This window comes from Aulonocara sp. 'chitande type north' Nkhata Bay, linkage group LG18, assembly GCF_057382095.1.
Source record: "Aulonocara sp. 'chitande type north' Nkhata Bay isolate Kocher_YH1m ecotype deep benthic linkage group LG18, A_spYH_male_GT1.1, whole genome shotgun sequence".
Classification (NCBI taxonomy): domain Eukaryota; kingdom Metazoa; phylum Chordata; class Actinopteri; order Cichliformes; family Cichlidae; genus Aulonocara; species Aulonocara sp. 'chitande type north' Nkhata Bay.
In genome coordinates this window covers 8,821,515-8,842,970 of record NC_141361.1, presented here as the reverse complement: position 1 = coordinate 8,842,970, position 21,456 = coordinate 8,821,515, and the positions used below count along the sequence as shown (strand labels likewise).

The 21,456-nt window shown below is 39.6% G+C and overlaps 1 protein-coding gene across 1 annotated transcript in view; it reads left to right on the top strand.

The window, feature by feature from the left end:
* The window catches only part of LOC147307947 (kinesin-1 heavy chain), a 24,026-nt gene extending 2,570 nt beyond the window's left edge, over positions 1 to 21,456 (top strand). Inside the window, exons 2-26 of the mRNA XM_086270845.1 lie at positions 5,564 to 5,651; positions 5,772 to 5,845; positions 5,929 to 6,033; positions 6,574 to 6,622; positions 8,051 to 8,106; positions 8,204 to 8,291; positions 8,384 to 8,508; positions 8,700 to 8,804; positions 10,888 to 11,033; positions 11,320 to 11,468; positions 11,571 to 11,758; positions 12,072 to 12,140; positions 12,354 to 12,560; positions 13,856 to 13,999; positions 14,119 to 14,310; positions 14,401 to 14,518; positions 15,028 to 15,083; positions 15,559 to 15,668; positions 15,885 to 15,986; positions 16,138 to 16,198; positions 16,859 to 16,930; positions 17,124 to 17,228; positions 17,394 to 17,610; positions 18,157 to 18,292; positions 18,559 to 21,456. Coding sequence (XP_086126971.1) covers positions 5,564 to 5,651; positions 5,772 to 5,845; positions 5,929 to 6,033; positions 6,574 to 6,622; positions 8,051 to 8,106; positions 8,204 to 8,291; positions 8,384 to 8,508; positions 8,700 to 8,804; positions 10,888 to 11,033; positions 11,320 to 11,468; positions 11,571 to 11,758; positions 12,072 to 12,140; positions 12,354 to 12,560; positions 13,856 to 13,999; positions 14,119 to 14,310; positions 14,401 to 14,518; positions 15,028 to 15,083; positions 15,559 to 15,668; positions 15,885 to 15,986; positions 16,138 to 16,198; positions 16,859 to 16,930; positions 17,124 to 17,228; positions 17,394 to 17,610; positions 18,157 to 18,292; positions 18,559 to 18,562 — 2,766 coding nt within the window. The 3' untranslated portion in view covers positions 18,563 to 21,456. The remainder of the gene's footprint in view (positions 1 to 5,563; positions 5,652 to 5,771; positions 5,846 to 5,928; positions 6,034 to 6,573; positions 6,623 to 8,050; positions 8,107 to 8,203; positions 8,292 to 8,383; positions 8,509 to 8,699; positions 8,805 to 10,887; positions 11,034 to 11,319; positions 11,469 to 11,570; positions 11,759 to 12,071; positions 12,141 to 12,353; positions 12,561 to 13,855; positions 14,000 to 14,118; positions 14,311 to 14,400; positions 14,519 to 15,027; positions 15,084 to 15,558; positions 15,669 to 15,884; positions 15,987 to 16,137; positions 16,199 to 16,858; positions 16,931 to 17,123; positions 17,229 to 17,393; positions 17,611 to 18,156; positions 18,293 to 18,558) is intronic.

The following is a 21,456-nucleotide window of genomic DNA, read 5'->3' as shown; positions in this document are numbered from 1 at the left end:
CCATCCTAGTGTGAGTGTGCAGCAGGTGAATTATTCATGCTTTCTTTCGTTCTCCGTCAGTGGTACACAGAAAGATCAGGTCGTCACCCCCTTCCTTTGCTTTTACGTTTGCTATTTTCATACATTAGCCTCAGATGTCCCTCAAGAACAGCTTTGAGGTACTTTTACAAAGTGTAGTACTGCAAAAGCGTGAAAGATAAATGGGAGGAAAATTATTCAAAAGAGGATATAAAAGGAAATGTTGTATAAAAAATTATATGTACTGTATGTACTGTATGTATATGAGTGCATGTGTGGTGGATAAAGAGCTACACACTAGTTTCTCCTCTTGGAATTGTTTGTTTTTCCCAGTGGGAAATAACTAAACATTATAATAAGATGCTTCTCAAGTGAGCTGCTGGTGGCAGTTGGTGGATAGTTCTGCTCTGGAAATGTGGCCATGACATGACCACACCTGGTCCTTCACCTGCTGTTAGAGGAACCTTCCAGCTCACATAGAATTTCCAAGGACAGACGCAAGCTGTAGAGTAAGGTGGCAGCACTGAAGTAGGTCCTACGTCCTAGGACTCCTAGACGGCTAGGTGGTTAGCAGCAACTAAACTCTTAAAACGAGAACTTTTTGATTACACATGTAAACGCTAAAATGAGTCGCTAGTATTGTTGGATGGTCTGCCCAAGTAAGATTGATGTGTTTGGTAGGGTTGTCACAATACTAGAATTTGAAACTCGGTACTGATACCTCGGGAAATATTTGATACCATATTGTTTTCACAAAGGGGAAGATTTTGACCCCACCCTGCAACAACCGAAGTGATGGCAAAGTCATCTCTCGAAAACTTGTTAATTTAACCTGTTAATTTTAATTTTTTCTTTCCCAATTTGAAGTTAGAGTTAATAAAATAAGTATTTAGAAGTTTTTACAGAGTATTTGGATCATTTTATCACAGATCATGAAGGTAAAATATGTTTCAGAACCTAGGCACTGATACCTAGGTCACAAACACCAATACCGGTAATACTTACTCTCTAAATAATTGAATTATTTTAGAAGAACAGCAGTATGAAAAAGTTAAGAATAAACACATAGTTAACGTTCATCGTCTATCTGCAGCAGTGTTGTGTGAAGTTGTGAATCGGCTGGAGGAGGCCACTGTTGGTATCGATACTGTTGCAAAGGTGTATTTTAATTCGATATAAATTTTTAGTATCACTTAATACAGGAGTATTGATATTTATGTATTTAATTGTGAAAACCCTAGTATGGAGAAACACAGGATAAAAAAAGTGCTTATGCAACATATAAGATGAGATAAATCAGATATACTGTATTTATCCCAAACCATGGGAACTTACTGTGTTCCAGCAGCCAAAACATTAACCATAACAACAAAAAAATCTAAATAACATAAAAAAGCTAAGTAAAATAAAACTGGACAAAACGGCGAAATCAGGTTAAAAAAATATGCAAAAGGAGCAAATTGAAACAGAAATGATATGAAATGGTTTGAAGATTTTCTGTCCTTGTGACAGCAGCACTTAAACAGATGACAGAGAAGAGTGAAAGCAGTCAACACCTTTTATTTTTTTCTGCCATATGTAAGAAAAATCCAGATTTGGGGAAAAAACCCCATGGCTGTATCATGCTTCGAATATTAAGATGCATTGGGTGTTGGTAGAATAATCTAATTGTAGCTCTATTGTCTAAGATATAACTTAATACGCCTGATAGAAAACCATCAGGAAGCAAGGGGTGTGACAGAGCACTCATAAATACTCTAACAATACATTTCACTGCAGTTACAATTACACACAGTAATCCCATTAGACATAAGTGCAGGTAACAATGAGGACTTTAAAGTCAAGCTCTGTTGTTTGCTGACAGCGTCTGGCAGTCCTGATAGTGGCTCAGCACTCTTGTTTTGGGTCAGTTTCCGGGATGTGGCTAACTGGAATGAATTACAAATGTCTTAAGATGCTGCCGGTAGGTATTGCACAGAGCTGTGCTTTAGATGCGACCGTCTGTCAGGAGGGGATTATGAGCCGGTGTGCAAATTGAGGACATCTAAGCACAGCTGCAGTCGTCTGAATGATTCCAACACCGGTAAACAGGCTGTTGCGTTTGCTGCCAGGCTATGAAGTATCTGTGACTTCACCTTGAGTAGTGAATGTGTTTGCTTTTATTCCTGGCCTCAAACTAGTAAGCTAGTAAGTGGAGCCTTCAAGGTGACAGCAGTTGCTTGTCGTCATTTTCATCTTCCTAAACAGGTGTTAACGCTGAATCTGACAGTAACTTACCTGCTGCCATGTCTGTTTTTAACCTGGGCTATCACTAATGAGGCTCTCTTGTGCTCAGACTGTTAACACATCACAGCTACGTCCTTGCCTGTACGGCTGAAAACAAGATGAGAGATCCAAACCTTCAGAGATAGCATGCCATCCCAGCTGAACTTCAGATTTGCTTGTAGCATTAGTTTTATCGCCCTGCAGTTCATCATCTTCTTCCTCATCTTGCACTTCGTCATCTTGCCAGCTATTGATTGCTATCTGACTGAAAGTCTACTTTGAAGTTTTGACTAGCCTGTGGGTCAGAGTGAGATACACTTGGCTTTTTTGAAGCAGGATGGCTCTTAAATTAGCACTAAAAGCTCAGGGTATACTTTAGTTTATTTCAAATGCTGGGAGAGAGATGTGGGATGAGAAAAGCTATATTAGATGGGAAATGCAAGCATTTAGAGGTTAACTAGAGTGCAGCTGACAAAGGCTGAATTGGGTGGAGAGTAAAAAAATACAACAGTATAAAAGCCGCCAAGGTTTTAGTTTAGGTTTATTTATTTATTTATTTTGTCCAACATCAGATGACATCCCTCCTATTAAAATACATTTCCTGGTATCTTTCAGTTTTCTCTCTTAAAAAAAAAAAAGAAAAAAAAAAGGAAAATGTGTTTGGGGAAAAAATGCTTTTAAACACTTAACAACTGATGAAACACACCTAAAGTACAATTAACAGTGTTTCCCCACACGTAGACTTTACAACCATTAATGATTTTGCTGGTGAACAATGCTGCCACTCTTTATTTTTAAGGTTCAGTTACTGCTTACCAGCTAGTCCTTCTGGTGTCATGTTCTGCCATTGGCAGGCTGATTAGAACCATGTTCTGGCGAGTCTCTTGTGTCACGATCAGGGATCCACCCTGACATCACCATCTACCATTATGATGGTAGGGCTGGGCGATATATCAAAAATTTATCGTTACCGAAATTTATGACTCTCATCGACGTCATTTTGCCCATGTCGGTAAATTCGGTATTTAAAAAAAAAAAGAAAAGGCATGTGCAGGTTGGCGATGTTCATGTCCCTTTAAGACGCTGTGCTACGTTACAGACTTGACGGGGTGGAGTCACATGACTCTACTACCTGTTGAGCAGACACTGTGCGATTTTTTTTTCCAGTCGCGCGAGTCAGCTCCTGCTCAAACTGTACGATTGACTCGCAGGGGTTAGAAGTTCATAGGTCACGATGCAGGGTCTCACACTATACGGCCCGATGCTCTGATGCGACCTGAGTGCTCACACTGTGCGTACATAAAATGAAGGTTATAACAGAAATTCTGTCGCTCGCTCTCCCTCTCTGTCTTTCACTCACACAGACACACCACCACCATCAACTTTGCTAAATTGCTAATGAAAAACATTGATCAGGCAGCTGTGATGGAGCAGCAGTGTAGATCCAACTATTTTCACGGTTGTTGTGGTCGTGATCATTTTGTGAGGCCACATCGAAAAGGCTCGGATAAGCTTTCCAAAGTTCTACAAGTTGTGCGTCCATCGCTTGTGTCCAGATCACACGCTGCACTGCCGTGCCGCGCAGTCTTTTTCGCTGACATTTGTGTTTGCGCGTGCGCAGTGTGACAAACTGCGGTGACACCCTCACGACGGTCGCGACGACCAAGCGATTGATGATCGGGAGCTCGTCGTGAGGTGTCAATCGCTTCTCGTTACCCCACGTATACTATACGATGCATGACACACGATGAAGGCCAAAATCGGGCCGATCGCCAAAACGGTCGCACGACTCAAAAATCGGCTCAAAATGGGCCAAAAATCGCACAGTGTAAACCCAGCATAAACCCAGCATAACAAGACGAGACACGGGTGAACAAATGGAGGACAATTTAAATGTTGAAGCAGCAGCGACGGAGGTAGAGCTGGTGGAGGAGGAAGAGGAGATGCTTGTTAACAAAAAAAAAATGCATCATCAATCGTTTGGCAACATTTTGGATTCAACAAGGATGATATTGATCAAAAAATTGTTAAATGTAAACTCTGCAAAAAGACTGTTGCGTCAAGTCAAGGTAACACAACCAACCTCTTCCACCACCTGCAGCACAAGTTTTTGTTTAAGAGTTTATAGTTTTCACTAGTCACATGGCAGTGCTTAGTATTTATTATAGTTTTTTCTGTGTTCAATTGACATTTGTGTTTGTGACATTATTTGTTTACAAGTTATAGTACCTCAAGGCCTTAGCAGAGATAGGCCTTTGTCCATGATGGCATTACATTTGCACAATCATTGTTTATTTTGTGAATAGCCAATGTGAAACATATTTATTATTAAACTATTTTGTTTACAAGGGATACACATTTTTTAGAGAGCATGGTTACATATTGTATCCTACACTTTTTATTTTGTTCAGTTAATAAATCTTAACCACTAAAAGTACTTAATTACGGTGGCCCTGAATGTCTTCATTTATTTTCAGTGACATTTTACAGTCCTTTAAAGTGGTAATAATATAATTGCAATGAATAGGTCTAGGGGGAATAATATTATCAAAATAACTGGAGGAACTATGCTGCCTGCCACAGCTCCATCAAATAAAAAAAAAAAAAAACGTTTGTTTTTTTTGGCACTTGGGGTGGTTATCGTCCATTTATCGTTATCGAGGTTAACTGCTCAATTTATCGTGATATTGATTTTAGGCCATATCGCCCAGCCCTAGTAGGCCTTATGTTGTAAGCTAGAAGGCCACAAAAAACAGAACTTTTGCAGCAGGTGGAGAGGCAGTTAGTGGGCTGCTCCACTGTGCTGTGAAAGACTGCAGAAGAAGAACTACTGTCACCAAGTGCAGAACATCTGTAGCAAGAAACTGTTTGCATAAGCAGCTGATTACTCATCTGTTATTTATTGTAACAAAGTATTATTTAGTAATCCAAGTAAATAATATTGTGTAGTGGGTCCCCATGTCTATCTTTGAGTTACTGTAGATGAATCTATGCTGCTGCTGCTGCTGGACATTTTTTTAAGTTTGTATAACTTACAGCCTGCTGGTCAGCTTCCATCAGGAAACACCTATCCGATTCTGGGTGGGAACATGGTCCGTAGTGAATTCCTATTGTGTCTGTTAGTGAAAGAAACTATTGTACACACATCTGTTTACAAAACGCAAGTCGGTTTATTTTTCAGAGATTGCAGATTATTGGCTTTCTTTTTTTTCTTTTTTCTTTTTTTTTACTGTCATTAATACTCCTCCTCCTTTTTTTTCTTATTTTTTTCCCCCTGCAGGGTAAACCTTACATGTTTGACAGAGTGTTTCAGTCAAATACAACACAAGAACAAGTGTACAACGCCTGCGCCCAAAAGATTGTAAAAGGTGAGGGGTCGCTTTTATTTTTGTAATCATTTTATATTTCTTTGTTTACAGGCATTTACACAGCAGATCAGTTGAATCTTTGCTTTACTAAGTTCTGAGTTGTTTTGGGTTTTCTTGTAGATGTTCTCGAGGGTTATAATGGGACAATTTTTGCATATGGGCAGACATCATCTGGTAAAACACACACCATGGAGGTAAGGATGGCCTCCAAGTCTTGTCTTCAATAAAATTTTCATTTGACTTTGAGACATTACAGTAATTTGTTCTGTGTTCCCAGGGGAATCTCCATGACACAGATTCAATGGGAATTATCCCCAGGATAGTGCAAGACATCTTCAACTACATCTATTCCATGGACGAAAACCTAGAGTTTCATATCAAAGTAAGAAGACGGGATGCACAATACAGTGATCCAACAGATAAAAAGTTTTTTATAAAAAGTGCAGTTTTTACTCCTTAAAACTGAAGTTACATTTTCAGATATATAGCTAAGATCTGAGACTATGAGTGCAAGAGACAAGCTGCTTAGTTCCTTCTTTTTTTGTAGCCTGCGGTTATTCTGTGTTTCTTATGCCTGAGACAATATAAGAGACGGAGAAGGGTGATATGCTTTGAACTGCAATGTCATATTTCCTGTTTGACCCACCTCCTTTGAGCTCTGCTCTTATGTTAAAGCCCTTACTGTGAAACTGTACTAAGTACCAGATTTTAACTGTCTGCTGCTGCTGTATTTGAAGTATGTGTGAAGAAATGAATTAAATCATTTAATCAAAAAGATCCAAGAAACAATTACAAACTACACTCTTCAGACCTTCGCACATCTTTCTCTTAGAGTAAGGCAGATCGATGAGTGTGCATCTGGATTGTTTAGTTTGTTCCTTCAGTTTGGCCCTGCATAATGAGATTGTTTATCTGTTTACAGGTTTCATATTTTGAAATCTACTTAGACAAGATCCGGGACCTTTTGGACGGTAAGTGTCAAACATTTCTCATCTCCTCTAATTGTACCAAACTTTGGTAACACATGTCAAAGGAGAAGTCTGTGAAATGGAAATTAATGAGCAGCAGTTAGAAGCACGGTGTGGCAGTTGTTAGCTGTATATGTACAGAATTGCAAATGTAGGTAATTTTGTAAGTGCAACAATGTATAAAAACATCTAAAAACTAAGCATAGGAGCAGGCTGTTTCAAGAGAAATATTTCTTTTGTTTATTTGTATTTTATTTGATCTTAATCACGTATTTCCATGCTTACACATTTTGAGTCATATATGTTTACACTATCAAGTACAACTTTATAAAGTGCTCTATGAATAGTGGGATGATGTATACTTTCTTTACCAAGTCGCTGGCATCTTGACTCAAGATAGCAGAAATAGAAAGATGACCAAAGGGAGGGGTGGTTTTTAGTTGGTTGCATGAGGATGCAGAGTCAGGACAAGTGATTTTACTGATGCTTACTGAGGTCTAGCAAGCTTGTTAACATGTGAGTTTGTGGCCTTGTTTTACGTATCTTGAATTGCCATCTTCACTGTCTCAGTGAAAATTGCAGGTAAAGGTAAAGAAAGAAACTTGCCATCTTTAATTCAAGATGCACTGTATTATCAAAAATCACTACTACACAAGTGCGTAGCATGCGTGTTATGCTAACAGTACAAGTACACACTATATATTCATATCAAAATGAGCTGCAGAAGCTGATCCTCAGTGTTTTGTTGTGTCAGTTGTGCTGTGCCTTAAATCTCTCACAGTACCAGTTCTTATATTGCCCTACATTGCATAATAAGGTTTTGTCGTCATTTTTTAATAAACTACGTGTTTTATTATTAATTGTAAAAAAGTTACAGGTCGTCATATTTCTTGCTGATTGGGTTTTTCTGGCTTTGTTTGTTGTAAACGATCTAAAAGGAAATGGTTTAGAAGTCCAAGACAGTGAAGATAGATGTAGAAATGGCAGAAGACTGAACACACATGAAGATATGAATAATAAAACTTTCTGGTCGGATAAAGGGCCTTTATATGGCCAGTGCAGGAACAGCGAGTATAATGGGTCCATAAGTTTCAATACATCTACAAGTCTCGCCACTTGGCAGCATTGTGAAATGCCACAGGGCACTGATTTAGACAGTAATTTTGAAATGTTATCTAAATTTAATTTAATTTGACTGGTCACTGGAATGTACTTATACAGAGAAACCAGTCAAATATTGACAAAACAAAAAGCTCTTGTTTGCTGTTTTATGGTTTTAAAGGCTTTTTCCCTGCCATTTCTGTTGCGTCTATAGATTTCATTTCAGGATTCTTTCTAATGTCATGGCTTTGTCTTTTATAATGCCTTTGAATTAAATGTTTATAGTTCAAAATTAGTTTGTAAGGCTGATTTATTCCAATTTACTTCCAGTGTCAAAGACCAATTTGTCAGTGCATGAAGACAAAAACAGAGTACCTTATGTCAAGGTGAGACCTACTCATATATATCAGATTTCAACAAACTGGTAAAACCTGCTGAAAAGAGAAGACAAAGAGTCTAACCTCATGTTTTCCTTTTTTAAAGGGCTGCACTGAGAGATTTGTCTGCAGCCCAGAGGAGGTCATGGATACAATTGATGAAGGAAAAGCTAACAGACATGTAGCAGTTACAAGTAAGATACCACCCTCTGTCATGAATCTATTTACTGTAGATTTTGTATTTTATAGGCTGATGATGTCTGACCCAATGTCGCCTCTCCCTCAGACATGAACGAGCACAGCTCCAGGAGTCACAGTATCTTCCTGATCAACGTTAAACAGGAGAATACTCAAACAGAGCAGAAGCTCAGTGGAAAGCTGTACCTGGTAGATCTGGCTGGTAGTGAAAAGGTAATCTGGAACATTTGTTACATATTGGCCTCAGTGGTATTCATTCTGCTCTAGCAGTAACTTAGTGATAAATTATTGTAATATAAATTGTTCCTTTGTTTTTTGTTTTTTTTCATGTAGTGGCAAATAATTCAGGCTACAATCCATTCTTTTTGTTGACTATTGAACTTTATTTATTCTGTGATTCTCAGGTCAGTAAAACAGGTGCTGAGGGAGCAGTGCTGGATGAAGCCAAGAACATCAACAAGTCCCTGTCATCCCTGGGAAATGTCATCTCTGCATTGGCTGAAGGAACGGTCAGTACTACTTTGTTATAGATTTTAGACTCTTACTGTGATTCAACAGTGTAAAACAAAGGAGTATTTTTTTTTTCTTCCATTTAAACTTGAACGTCCCACCATCCTAACACGTGCAAATGCAGCTGATGTCAAAGAATGTAGTAGTCACCTCACAAATTACTGAAGAACTACAAACCTGCAAAAACTACCCAAAAAACAAAGCATTTGAGGCATTTACTAAAAGTTCCCTTATGGCCCTCAATCATATACCGGCTCCCTAAATGCTATGAAAAGCCCCGCTTTTAAGAATGCTTCAAATGTGTGCCAATTTCTCCTTTTTAAGAGGTCTGTTTATGAGTATTTTTTGATCGTGTCTAGGATTTTTATTATTTATTTTGGATGAATAATTATCCATTTGGTAAAGGTGTTTTATATCTGAAGTCTGTCTTTGGTTCAAAACATTATGAAAAATAATTTGGTTTTCACAGCATAATGTGGTGTATTCAGCATAATAAGCATTAAATCTGTTATAACCTCAGGCTATGCTCTTTTGCCTCATGCTTCTGTTGCATTTTGAAGCAGACAGGCATTACTGTTATTGTAGTAAACAGAAGCAAAGTCGGTACCGACCAGCTGCACAACCCCAGGCTTGGTGTGCTTGTTGAAAAACCACAGTCCTTTTCTGTGGTCTTGATGTGAAAGTAACATTTTCAGCCTTCTACAGGTTCTTTGTGCTGCAGTAACACTTACGCAGATTTAAAAAAAAAAAAAAAGCAAAAACATTTCTCCCAGCAATTTTCATTCTGATTTCACCCTTTTCATTTTGATCAACGATTGGTCTGATGTAGAGACTCTTGGCTTTGTAAACAACCTGAGGCGGGCAATGGTGTAAAACAAATGAGCTATTGTCCACAGATGTCTTGCTTACCGTTACTGTGTGTAGGAGTGTGATGTATAGGAGGCCGTTTCAGCTGAGCCATTTGGATAAATGTGAATCATATATCAAGTTATTATTTAAATGTCTGTTTTTTTTTCTAAACTTGTGAGACCTGTAATATAGGCGGATAAAGGTTTTTAACCCTCAGCTGTAAAAGGCTGATGGGGTATTGTCGTCAACAGCGATGCCTCTAACCTAAACCATGCCTCATGACCAAAAAAATGTACCCAACTTGTCCACATTTCAAGCATTCAATATGTCTTTTAGTGGTTAGCTTTGTCATTGCTAACCATTAAAAGACATATTGACATCCAGTTGATTCTTTTAAAAATAACCTATCAAAACCAAGTGGTAGAAGTTGCTCAGGCAGGTCAAGTTAATGTCAGTGCTGTTTCAGAACAATATAAGGACTCAAAATGCCCTACCAAATGGTTGAGCAGAACATTAAAGGGTTGATGTTTTATTCAATATGACTCAAACTGAGTGACTGAGCCCAGAAACTTGTAGGATTGGTAGCTATCTTTGTGTGTGATGAGATCAGGCAGGAAGAAAAGAGGAAGACCTGAGAGGTTTGGTGTGACAGACGAGAGTGTTAAGGATAGGCTGAGTAAGTAGGTGATCTACTGTGGCCATACCTAATAAGAGAGGGGCCGAAAGAATAAGAAATTTTACCTAGTTAGTATTGTTAATATATGCTGTAAATTTGTAGGTAAATCATATTGAAAAAAGCTGACTTCCAGGCCTTTTAATGTTTCTTCACTTTTTATTGGTTGTTTAATTTCTGGTAAATATATTAATTGACTGCGCCTGTCCTTCAAAAGTGTCCTCTGTCGAAAAGGTTGAGTATCTCTGTTGACAATGCCACCTTCTCTGAGAACCTGATGCATATCTTATCCTGTCACTGATATTAGTCACTAATGTCAGTGACTACACATGTGCTGTGGTTTAAAAAAAAAAAAAAGCTTTTCTTTTTCTCTAAAGCTTTTATTTATTAATTTTATTTCAGGGAATTGAGCTATATGTGATGACTATAAAACATTTAGTTATTAGTAATCCTAATTTCATATTTATGGGACTAATTGCAGAGCTGATGTTTTACTTGTGTTTGAATACAAGTGTGCTTTTCTGTCATTGAATTTTATGTTTTTTGTTGCCCATTTCAAGGCTTACATCCCTTACCGAGACAGCAAGATGACCCGTATCCTGCAGGACTCGCTGGGCGGTAACTGTCGAACCACCATTGTCATCTGCTGCTCACCTTCCTCCTTTAATGAGGCTGAAACCAAAACCACCCTAATGTTCGGGCAGAGGTCAGTAGGCTGATGGAAAATTTTCAACTGTGTTGGTTTTGTCAAAACAAATCCGCTTCACGTCCCACTTTGACATTACAGAAAATGTTTTCATATAAATTAAGCAACTACATTAGAAAATGTAATTATAAATATCAGATTTACAACAAAGCAGAATATAAAGTTATAAAAAAAATACTTGTTAAGTTTCAGATGGTGCATTTATGTGCTATTTTCCTTGTAATGAATAATGATGCATGAGGTTTTTCTCTGGTGGAAAACAAAAATGTATTTCTTCATAATCCAGAGCAAAGACCATCAAGAACACAGTGACAGTGAACATTGAGCTGACAGCAGAGCAGTGGAAGCAGAAGTATGAGAGAGAGAAGGAGAAGAACAAGACCCTGAGGAACACCATCACGTGGCTGGAGAATGAGCTGAACCGCTGGAGAAATGGTGAGGCTGTCGTCTAATCCTTTCTCAGTGCCGTTTATGTGCGCATGAAAGAAACAACTCTTCTTCCATCTACTGAACACACGTTTTCCTGCTGCTCCTCAGGTGAGAGCGTGCCAGTGGAGGAGCAGTTTGATAAGGAGAAAGCCAACGCCGAGGTGCTGGCCCTGGATAATGTTATAAACGAAAAGGCGGCCTCCACGCCCAACGTGCCCGGCGTTCGGCTCACTGACGTGGAGAAGGACAAGTGTGAAGCAGAGCTGGCCAAACTCTATAAACAGCTGGATGATAAGGTGCGTTTGTCAACCTGTGTGTGACAGGTTTTAAACAATTACTACTTAGTAAATGTGAAAATGCGACAACAGTTAAGTTATACCAGTAACTAAAGATTGATTCCCGTCAGACTTTATTCTGCTTCCTTTTCATTGGGAAGTAGAAGTCTGAGTCTTCTTTTGAAAATCTTCAGTTATTAAATGAGAAAAATGTTCCTTTAATCATCCAGACCATTCTTTGTTTAACCAGTGGTCTTTCACCTTGTAATTGTCTACTTGTGGTGTTTGGCCTGGCGTAAATGCTGATGTTGCCGTCTGTCTTTACCCTTTACAGGATGAGGAAATCAACCAGCAGAGCCAGCTGGCTGAGAAGCTGAAGCAACAGATGCTGGACCAGGAGGAGGTGAGTACTGGAGGTCTAACAGGTGGCGTGGAGGCACAGATGCAGAGTGAACTCGTGATCTTTGTAGCTTCACAGGAGCGAGGAAAAACGTGAAGCTGTCACATCACTATGAAAAATGTTTTTATTGGACTTAAAATGCAGTCAGCTTTCCTTATTGTTGCAATGACAGTTTAAAAGAATAAAACAAAGTTAAGCTGCTTTTCCTTCATCCAGCTTCTAGCCTCTTCCCGCCGTGATCATGAGAACCTCCAGACAGAGCTGAACCGCCTCCAGGCGGAAAACGAAGCCTCAAAGGAGGAGGTGAAGGAGGTGCTGCAGGCTCTGGAAGAGCTGGCTGTCAATTATGACCAGAAGAGCCAAGAGGTGGAGGATAAAACCAAGGAGTTTGAGACCATCAGCGAGGAGCTCAGCCAGAAATCGGTGAGCCCGGAACAGATATCAGCATGCTCATAGACTCAGTGATACTTTAATTTCATTCAGGTGCCTTTTACGTGTCCTTTATAGTGGCCATGTTAATATGCAACACACAGACACAGCGCTATAATTAAAGCCTTTAAAACCTGCGGGGATTAAAAACTAGAACTGACACACACATTCACCCGGCAAACATGTGCATATTAATTGGTGCTGCAGAACCTTTGTTTCTGTAAGTAACTGAACCATGTTCCATAAAGTGGAGAAGTACTTGGCAGATTGACTAAATGCCTTCATTCTTATTACGTGCCTCAAGGCAAAAACATTAATTTATGATTTTACAAAGGTAATTACACCCTCAAATAAGTCTCAATGCCTGTTTACAAGAACGTATTGAAAAAGCAGCAGAGGAGTGAGGGAGCAATGCCTGTAGTAGTAGTAGCCTTTTGGCCACATAAGTTGTCGTGTGCAGGGTCAGAGAATGTGGAGGAAACTTTAATTGGCATGCACTGATCCAGTTTTTTCCACTTGCAGACTGGAAATCATTCTTGTGTCTGTACAGCAGAATCCGTCTGGATATTGCTTCCCTGACTTTTTTTTTTTTTTTTAATCTAACAGACACATATAAAAAATAACATAAGATTATGGAATTTATATCTATCAGTATGCTAATTAGATCAAAATGCATAGAATAAATAACATCATAACATAAACATAAATAACATGCTTCTCTCATTTTAGCTCAGTGTGAGAGTGAGTAGGTCACTAGTTGCTGTTATTAATTATAGGTTCACCTGCTCACATACAGCTGAAATAATATTAATTGCACAAGTTTTACTTGCAAGTGCAATAAAATATTCCCAGCATGTGCTATACTTGAACACAGTGATAGAGAGATGCCTGACAGGGAAAGATGAACACGCATGCACCAGTACACCGGTTGTATTGTTGTATTATAGAGAATAGCACTGAATTAAATTCAAATATTGGTTAAGAAGCAAGAGGGACAGCTCAGGCTGAAGAGCTTGGAGACAGTTGTGAATATATTGGACAAAGGAATATTGAAGATGGAGCAGATAGGAAGGAGGAAAAGAGGAAGACCACAGAATGTATGGATGTAGTGAAGGAGGAAGTGCAGATGGTTGGTGTTGGGTTGGGATAGGATGAGATGGAAGTCGTTTATCTGCAGTGACCCCTAAAAGGGATCAGCCAAGAGAAGAAAAGGAGGAGCAGTGACAACGTTAGTGCTGAATCGTTCAATAGCAGTTAACTTTGTATTAATACTTTCTCTTTTCTTGCAGTCCATCCTGTCATCTCTGGACTCTGAGCTTCAGAAGCTGAAGGAGATGTCCAACCACCAGAAGAAGAGGGTGACTGAGATGATGTCATCACTGCTTAAAGACCTAACTGAGATTGGCATCGCTGTAGGCAGCAATGACATTAAGGTACTGAGCTGATTTCTGCACTTTCTGGTTCAGCTTCTATCCATCTTTTCCAGTTTTTGTTCCTCTTTTTCTCATTTCTTTTCCCACTATGTGGTCTTAACGTCGGTTTTTCATTTCAGCAACATGACGGTGGCAGTGGTCTGATTGATGAGGAGTTTACAGTGGCCCGTCTGTACATCAGCAAGATGAAGTCAGAAGTGAAGACGATGGTGAAACGCTGCAAGCAGCTAGAGGGAACCCAGGCAGAAAGCAACAAGAAGATGGATGAGAACGAGAAGGAACTGGCTGCCTGCCAGCTGCGCATCTCCCAGGTATGTGGAAACGAACCGAAAACGGCACAGTGAATCACAGCTTTCACTGGCACCTATGTATTTACATGTGCCTCTTTCCTCTGTCCAAAGCACGAGGCTAAAATCAAGTCCTTGACTGAGTACCTGCAAAATGTGGAGCAGAAGAAGAGGCAGTTGGAGGAAAATGTGGATGCTCTCAATGAGGAACTTGTCAAGCTCAATGCTCAAGGTACGTCACTCTATGAGGGAAGGGCAGGAATTAAAGCACTGGCACTCACTCAAAGTCCGCTTTAACCTCCTAAGACCTGAACTCTTCCACGGCATGGATTTTTAATTTCTCTTTGATATTTGGTCATATTGGGGCCCGATGAATGTAAAAACAAAGAATTACCAGATTTATTTTTTTTTTTTTTACCTTATTTTTGTTTTTAAGAAAAATAAGAGCCAAGTATGAGGACAGTATAATGTCCTTGTAAGTGGATACCAGGCCCTTGTAGAGCAAAATTCAGTATTTTGGTCTAAATAAAATGTGATGTCCACATATGTGGACGCCAGGTCCTAGGAGGTTAAGACGACGTGCAGTCTAGCAGAAATAAACAAGCTTTCACGGCTGGTTAAACTCAGTGTGGTTTCCTACAGAAAATAATGAGTTCACTTTGAGGATCTTTTGTACAATGCATTCAGCACTTTGTCCTTTTGATGTCAGTGAATAATGGGGAATTGTTTTCTGTTATGCAGAGAAAGTCCATGCTATGGAGAAAGAGAACGAGATCCAGACTGCCAATGAAGTCAAGGTGTGTTCCTCATTCCCAATAAACAGGATGTTAAAAAACAAACAAACATCAGTTTTATTTTAGGGAAGTATTTTATTATTGACAGGAAAATTACACACTCACGTATTTTATTTTTAATTTCTGTTTCTTAATTTTATTGTCTTATTTCTGTGTTGGTGTGTGTTTTTACCTTTATTGGGCTGGCTGTTTCACATCAGCTGATGACGGCCAGAAGAGACATTAAGAACAAGTGGTCCTTTGAGTCTCATTTTGTCCTGCCATATAATAGTGTGAGATCAATTGTGGGTGCATAAAATGCCACATAAAATGTTCTCAGTGGCGGCCTTTGGCTGACTATTGTTACTAAAATATGTCACTCCCATGCTAATGCTAAATGTCATCCTGGTAATTTTTTGTATCCCATTATCATTTTGCTTGTTTATTAGTCAGTGAAAATTTCCTTTGAATCTGATTATCTGTTTATGTCTGTGTTCAGGAAGCAGTGGAGAAGCAGATCCACTCCCATCGTGAAGCTCATCAGAAACAGATCAGCAGCCTGAGAGACGAGCTGGACAACAAGGAGAAGCTCATCACCGAGCTGCAGGAGTAAGGCTTTACAATGTCCGGCTGCCTTTGTCGTCAGTCTTTGTCTGTGCACATAGATGCAGTAGTGGGACATGGAAACCCACAGTCGAACAAATATTTATGCAAAGTTTAATTGAAACTGCATGGAGGTTCATGAGAAGAGTAGAAAAAGTGCACTCAGGACTTGGATATGTTGACTGAGACATACTTACTATGATTTTATTTTGTTTCTTCTAGTCTGAATCAGAAGATCATGCTGGAGCAGGAGAGACTCAGAGTGGAGCATGAGAAGCTCAAATCCACCGATCAGGAGAAGAGCCGCAAGCTGCACGAGCTCACGTATGTTTACTGTCCACTGGCCGCCATTTTCTGTTTGTTTTTCTCTTCACTTTCAAGATGCAACAAAAAACAACTCTGTCAACGCGCAGTTTTGTTATAGTTTTTTAGAATTTCATATGTGATGTATTATTGTTCTTTTGTTCTTCTTCAGGGTGATGCAGGACAGGAGGGAGCAGGCCAGACAGGACCTGAAGGGTCTGGAAGAGACAGTGGTGAGTTCATTGAAATTGTCTGATAAATAAAGTACATGGGTTTGAACAGTCTGACCAGGTGTCTTTGACTACTCAGCTTAGTATTCTTTTTAATCCCAGGAGAAGGATGCCATCTGCTTTTATATTTAACTCCCTTGATCTTATTTTGAAACTTTAGCAGTCTAGTCCCCGTTTCCTCTTCCGCTGGCTCGCTGTAGTGGTCGTCATTGTTATTCTGTTTTACCAAAGTCCAACTCACAGTGTTGGACTGCAGCACTCTGTAGTCTTTGTTCAGCTCTGGAAGTCCTCTGAAAGCTAGTGCGCCACTCTAATCAGAACATACAACAGATGGAGAGCTGTGCTTTGCTGAGGTCTCTCTGAGGCTGAGGAGCAGAAGCCTGCAGTCCAGTACTGTGGAGTTGAAGATGACTTGTGGTGCAGAAGAAACATTGGGCAGCCGATTCTATTGCTGCATGATTAATTTATCACAAAATGCGCTGCTGTTAAAATATTTTGAGAGGAGCATGTTATGAACAGCATTATTTGGCATGCTTGTGTCTTACTTTTGCATACATACACGCTACCATTAAAAATGGGATTCACCTTTGTAGGAAACACACTGTGTTTGTTTCATTATTCCTGCAAATGAGTTTAGAATACACTTTTCTGTTTTTATTTCAGGCTAAAGAGCTGCAGACTCTGCACAACCTGAGGAAACTCTTTGTCCAGGACCTGGCCACCCGAGTAAAGAAGGTGAGCATTCACAGGATGACAGGCAGCTTACCAAGAAATATTTATGTCTGTAGAGAAGAACTTTGAGTTTAAAAAGAGAGAGAGCACACCAAAAATCACATGCAGCAATAAACAAGGATGTGGTGACAGATGGGAGGCGTGTATATTAATCTCTGTTCATGAGTCACATCTGTATGTTTTTTATTTTGTGCAGAGCGCTGAGATGGACTCAGATGACACAGGTGGGAGTGCAGCTCAGAAACAGAAAATTTCCTTTCTTGAGAACAATCTTGAACAGCTCACCAAGGTTCACAAACAGGTACGAGACAGACGTGCACACCTTTTGTTTTTGTTTTTTTGTTTTTTGTTCATGCCATATTTTTGTTTGCCTGTTGTAGCGCAACTCATCTTCCCTTGTTGGCACTTATGTATGAAGCTAAAATGACTAAATGATTTCCACGTTTTCACGCAAATTGTCCCACAGCTGGTGCGTGATAATGCAGACCTGCGCTGTGAGCTTCCTAAACTGGAAAAGCGTCTTCGAGCTACGGCTGAGCGGGTCAAGGCCTTGGAGTCTGCTTTGAAGGAAGCCAAGGAGAACGCCGCCCGCGATCGCAAGCGCTACCAGCAGGAAGTGGACCGCATCAAAGAGGCCGTCAGAGCCAAGAACATGGCCAGGAGGGGACATTCAGCCCAGATTGGTTAGTAGGAATGAACAGGGCGAGGAACACCCCTCACCATTCTTCCTTTTAATTACGACAGAAAGTCAACATTTTAATTTTATGGTGGATCAAAGGAGAACATCGTGTTGCTGTTTTGCAGAAGATTTTGCTAACCTGTATATGAATATCATTTAAATAGAAAGCTGAATTTACTTTGAAAAAAAAAAAAATACACCAGCTTTGTGTTGGTGTATTTTTTTTTTTTTTTTTTTTTTTTATATCTACTGGATTTCTCAATTATTTGATACCAAATATGAGTATTTCTTTTTCTATCTCTTTAGATTATATGTGTTGAAAGGTACTTTAATGGGAACCTGTTAGGCTTATGTCTCTGCTTTTTCCCCCTGAAGTTCTCTAAGATTAGCTTTGTATGATTGACAGTTCAAAATAATCCACATTCATCTTATACCAGGCCTCGGTGCATTCCTGCTGTTTTGGCTCCACTGTAGCTTTTGTCTGATTGGCTGCCTGTCATAAAGCAAACGGTCGTCTTCTAAAGGTAACTTGTCTTCCTCTTCTGCTCAGCCAAACCCATCAGGCCTGGGCAGCAGCCAGTGGCATCCCCCACCCACCCCAACATTAACCGCAGTGGAGGAGGCTTCTACCAGAACAGCCAGACGGTGTCCATCAGAGGAGGGGGCAGCAGCAAGCCTGACAAGAAGTAAGTAGTTTGTAGTTGTTAGGTTTTTGTTTTTTTTTGTTTTTGTTTTGTTTTTTCTCACACAACAATTCTTAAAAGTACACAATAACGCATCAAAAGCCAGGCATGGTAGACTTTCATTAATATCCAGGAGTACTGAAGATATCCTGTTAAAAATCATTTTTATTTATTGTACAACTGAAAACTTCTTAAGTTAAATGAAAGTAGTCTTCACTAATGCACTTCACTAATTTTTTTTTTTTAATATATATATTTTTATTATGTAGCTGAAGAGCAGCAGAACAGAAGGACGACACCACAGAAGAAGCCAATATCACCCCCCGCCCACCCCGACAGCCTGTCATTCCATTACAGCGAACAGACTCCTCGTCGCTGCTTTGGAACCACGAAGGAGTTTCTGAAATATAAATATATATATATATATATAAATATTCCCAGCTTGTACAGCTCCAGCCCCCCCACCATCACACCTCCACCTACCCACCCCCCTCTCCCCGACGTTCTAATCATGACTTATCTCTTTTTCTCTTACTGGATATAATAAAAGAAAGAAGACAACAGTTTTAATTTACAAAAAGCCAAGATAATATTCTTATTCAGGCAACCAAACGCAGTCTTGAGCGAAGCCTCGGCGAGCGAAACCGCAGCGCGACTCGAATGTGTAGCTTCGGGTTTGTTGATTTTATTTAGTTTTTTTCTTTTTCGTTTTGCACAGTCTGTCGTCATCTGTCGTCGTGCGAGTAGTTCTGCACTGTGCCAAGCTGAATGTAACGGTCGAAAGATCCAAAAAATTCATAGAAATAAACACCTAATACTAAAAAAGACCAAAAAAAAAAACGAAGAGGAGACCCTACAGTGAGAAACAGCTTGACCCTATAAAGCTAACCTCTGTACAGTTCATTGTTATTATTATTATAATTATTATTATTATCATTGGCTGTTAACCACACTTTTCTCTGGGTAGATTTTACATGCTTCTTTAAGGGAAAAACAAAAAAGTACAAAAAAATGTTTTGAATTGACTAGATGGCGTCGAGCACTACTGTTCTGTCTGATCTTGTTGTACAGTTGTAAAATTGGCACTACTGCACACGTTTCCCTGGAGAGACGAGGCTAAACACAAGGATTAAACTAAAGCCAAGAAGACGTGCAACAGTGTACCGTAGGTGTATTTACCTAAATACCTGTGGAGGCCAACTGTTTTTAATATTAAGTTAAAAAAAAAAACTATACTCGTTAATGGTGGCTTCATGAGAAGGATGCAAAGAATGTAGAATGAAGGGAAAAGAGAGGAGGAGGATCCGGTTAACACAACAGACTTCCACCTTTTAGCATAGCCTATGCTACGTAGCTAAATGTACTGTTTTTACTTCTCTCAGTGGTTAATAATGACGTGTTAATGGAAGCTGTTTAATATCTCTCTGCACATTGGAGCACATAGATTGCAAGTGTATAGATGGAAATAGCACACGAAGCTCGTCCTGTCCTCGCTGGGTCCCTGTCGGTAACTCGTCTCCTTTCACTCGTGTATTCAGGACCTCTTCTTTTTTTTGGTTCTTGTTACTAGTTTGACTGTTGAATCCCTACAGTGTCATGTTTTCTTTTTCAAGGGTGCCTCGCTTCTTCCGTCTTCCCTCCCCACACCTTATAGATTAAAAGACCCGTAACTGTATGCGCCCCCTTTCGGTTATAAATTAGCAGAGTGTCATGCTGGGTTTTATGTACTGTATCTCTTTCTTTGTTCCATAGATGGTGTAGATTTCTATTTCAAAGTGGGGGGTAATGATGGGCGGGTGGAGTGGGATCGTTCAGTTGATGGGTTAAACCTTCGCCGCTGATCAGCCAGTCAGGGAGAGCGGGGTCTATAATTGCACAATGATCTTCTGTTATCATCTGGAGGAAGGGTCTATTTAACTAAATCTAACCAGGGGTGTAGATTTTTTGTGTTTTTGTTTTTTGTTGTTTTTTTTTTTAGTGGGTTTTTTTAAATTGTTATTAATTTCCCATCACATCTTTATTTTAACCCTGTGAAGCCCCACTGCATTTGGCAAAGAGCTTGTTGTGATTGTAATCCCAGCATGAGAACACTAACATCTTGTGCAAGTGCAATATACTGTAAAATACACTGTATATCAGTCGGCCGGCAGGTGTGATCAGGGTGTGGTTGCAGTGGTAGTACCTGCCCAATCCTCCTTTTTGTGTTGCGTTTACTTTCACTGGTGTCAAGTCCTCGGTGTGTGTGCTCTCTTTCTTTGATCACTCTTTCTGAAAAGCTGAGACATGTTGCAGATCTTTTGTTTTGTTGTTTTATATAAACCTCATATTCTATATCAAATCTACTGCAGCTGCTGTAATGGAAAGTTAACAAAAGTGCACAGATTGTATAAAAAATCACATATGACCCAAAGTTTTGAGTTTGAAGCTTTTTAGGAAGACTGGTCAAAGAAACTTCTACTGAAAAAGGATACGTTTTGAGACTGGTGGAACGAATGTAGCTGGAAAACAAAAGGAGGGGAAATGATTTAGGCTAAAACCTGTTATCTCCATACAGGAAAGCTGGGTGTAAAACAGCACTTCTTTAGCTGCACTCAGATAAAAAACACTCCACATGTGGCTGTTTTTGAGTGGAGGAGGGGAAGAAAAGTTTTGACAACTGCTTGTTGTCGCTGAAGTGTATTCAGTTGTAATAATTACGCTCTGCAAGATGCAGGGAGGAGTAGCTCCCTGCATCTATGACAGGGACAGTGTTTGGTGTCTTATGGAGACGGTTTATACCATCTGTGTAACCTTCTAGATTTAGCTGAGACATTGCCGTGTGGACCTCAAGATGTTCATCCTTTGACCTCCCACCAAAACTGGACACGAAATGGGGAATAAATACAGCAAAAAGATAAATACGTGTGTTTACCTAAATTAAATTTTGCATTAATTCTAAATTAAAAGTGTAGCCACTTTTTTTTTATTACTGTGTAATAGTTGGTCAGTTTTTAAAAGGACAGTTTTGGGGCTCCATCAGTGGACAAGGTACTGGATCATTCCTGGAGAACTGGGGCACAAATGGCTGGGCTCTGATACGGACGGAGACGGGACGTTAATGAGATCAGTTTTGGATTGACTGCATGATGTAAATGTATGTGTGATTAAATAATTATGAGGAAAAAAAA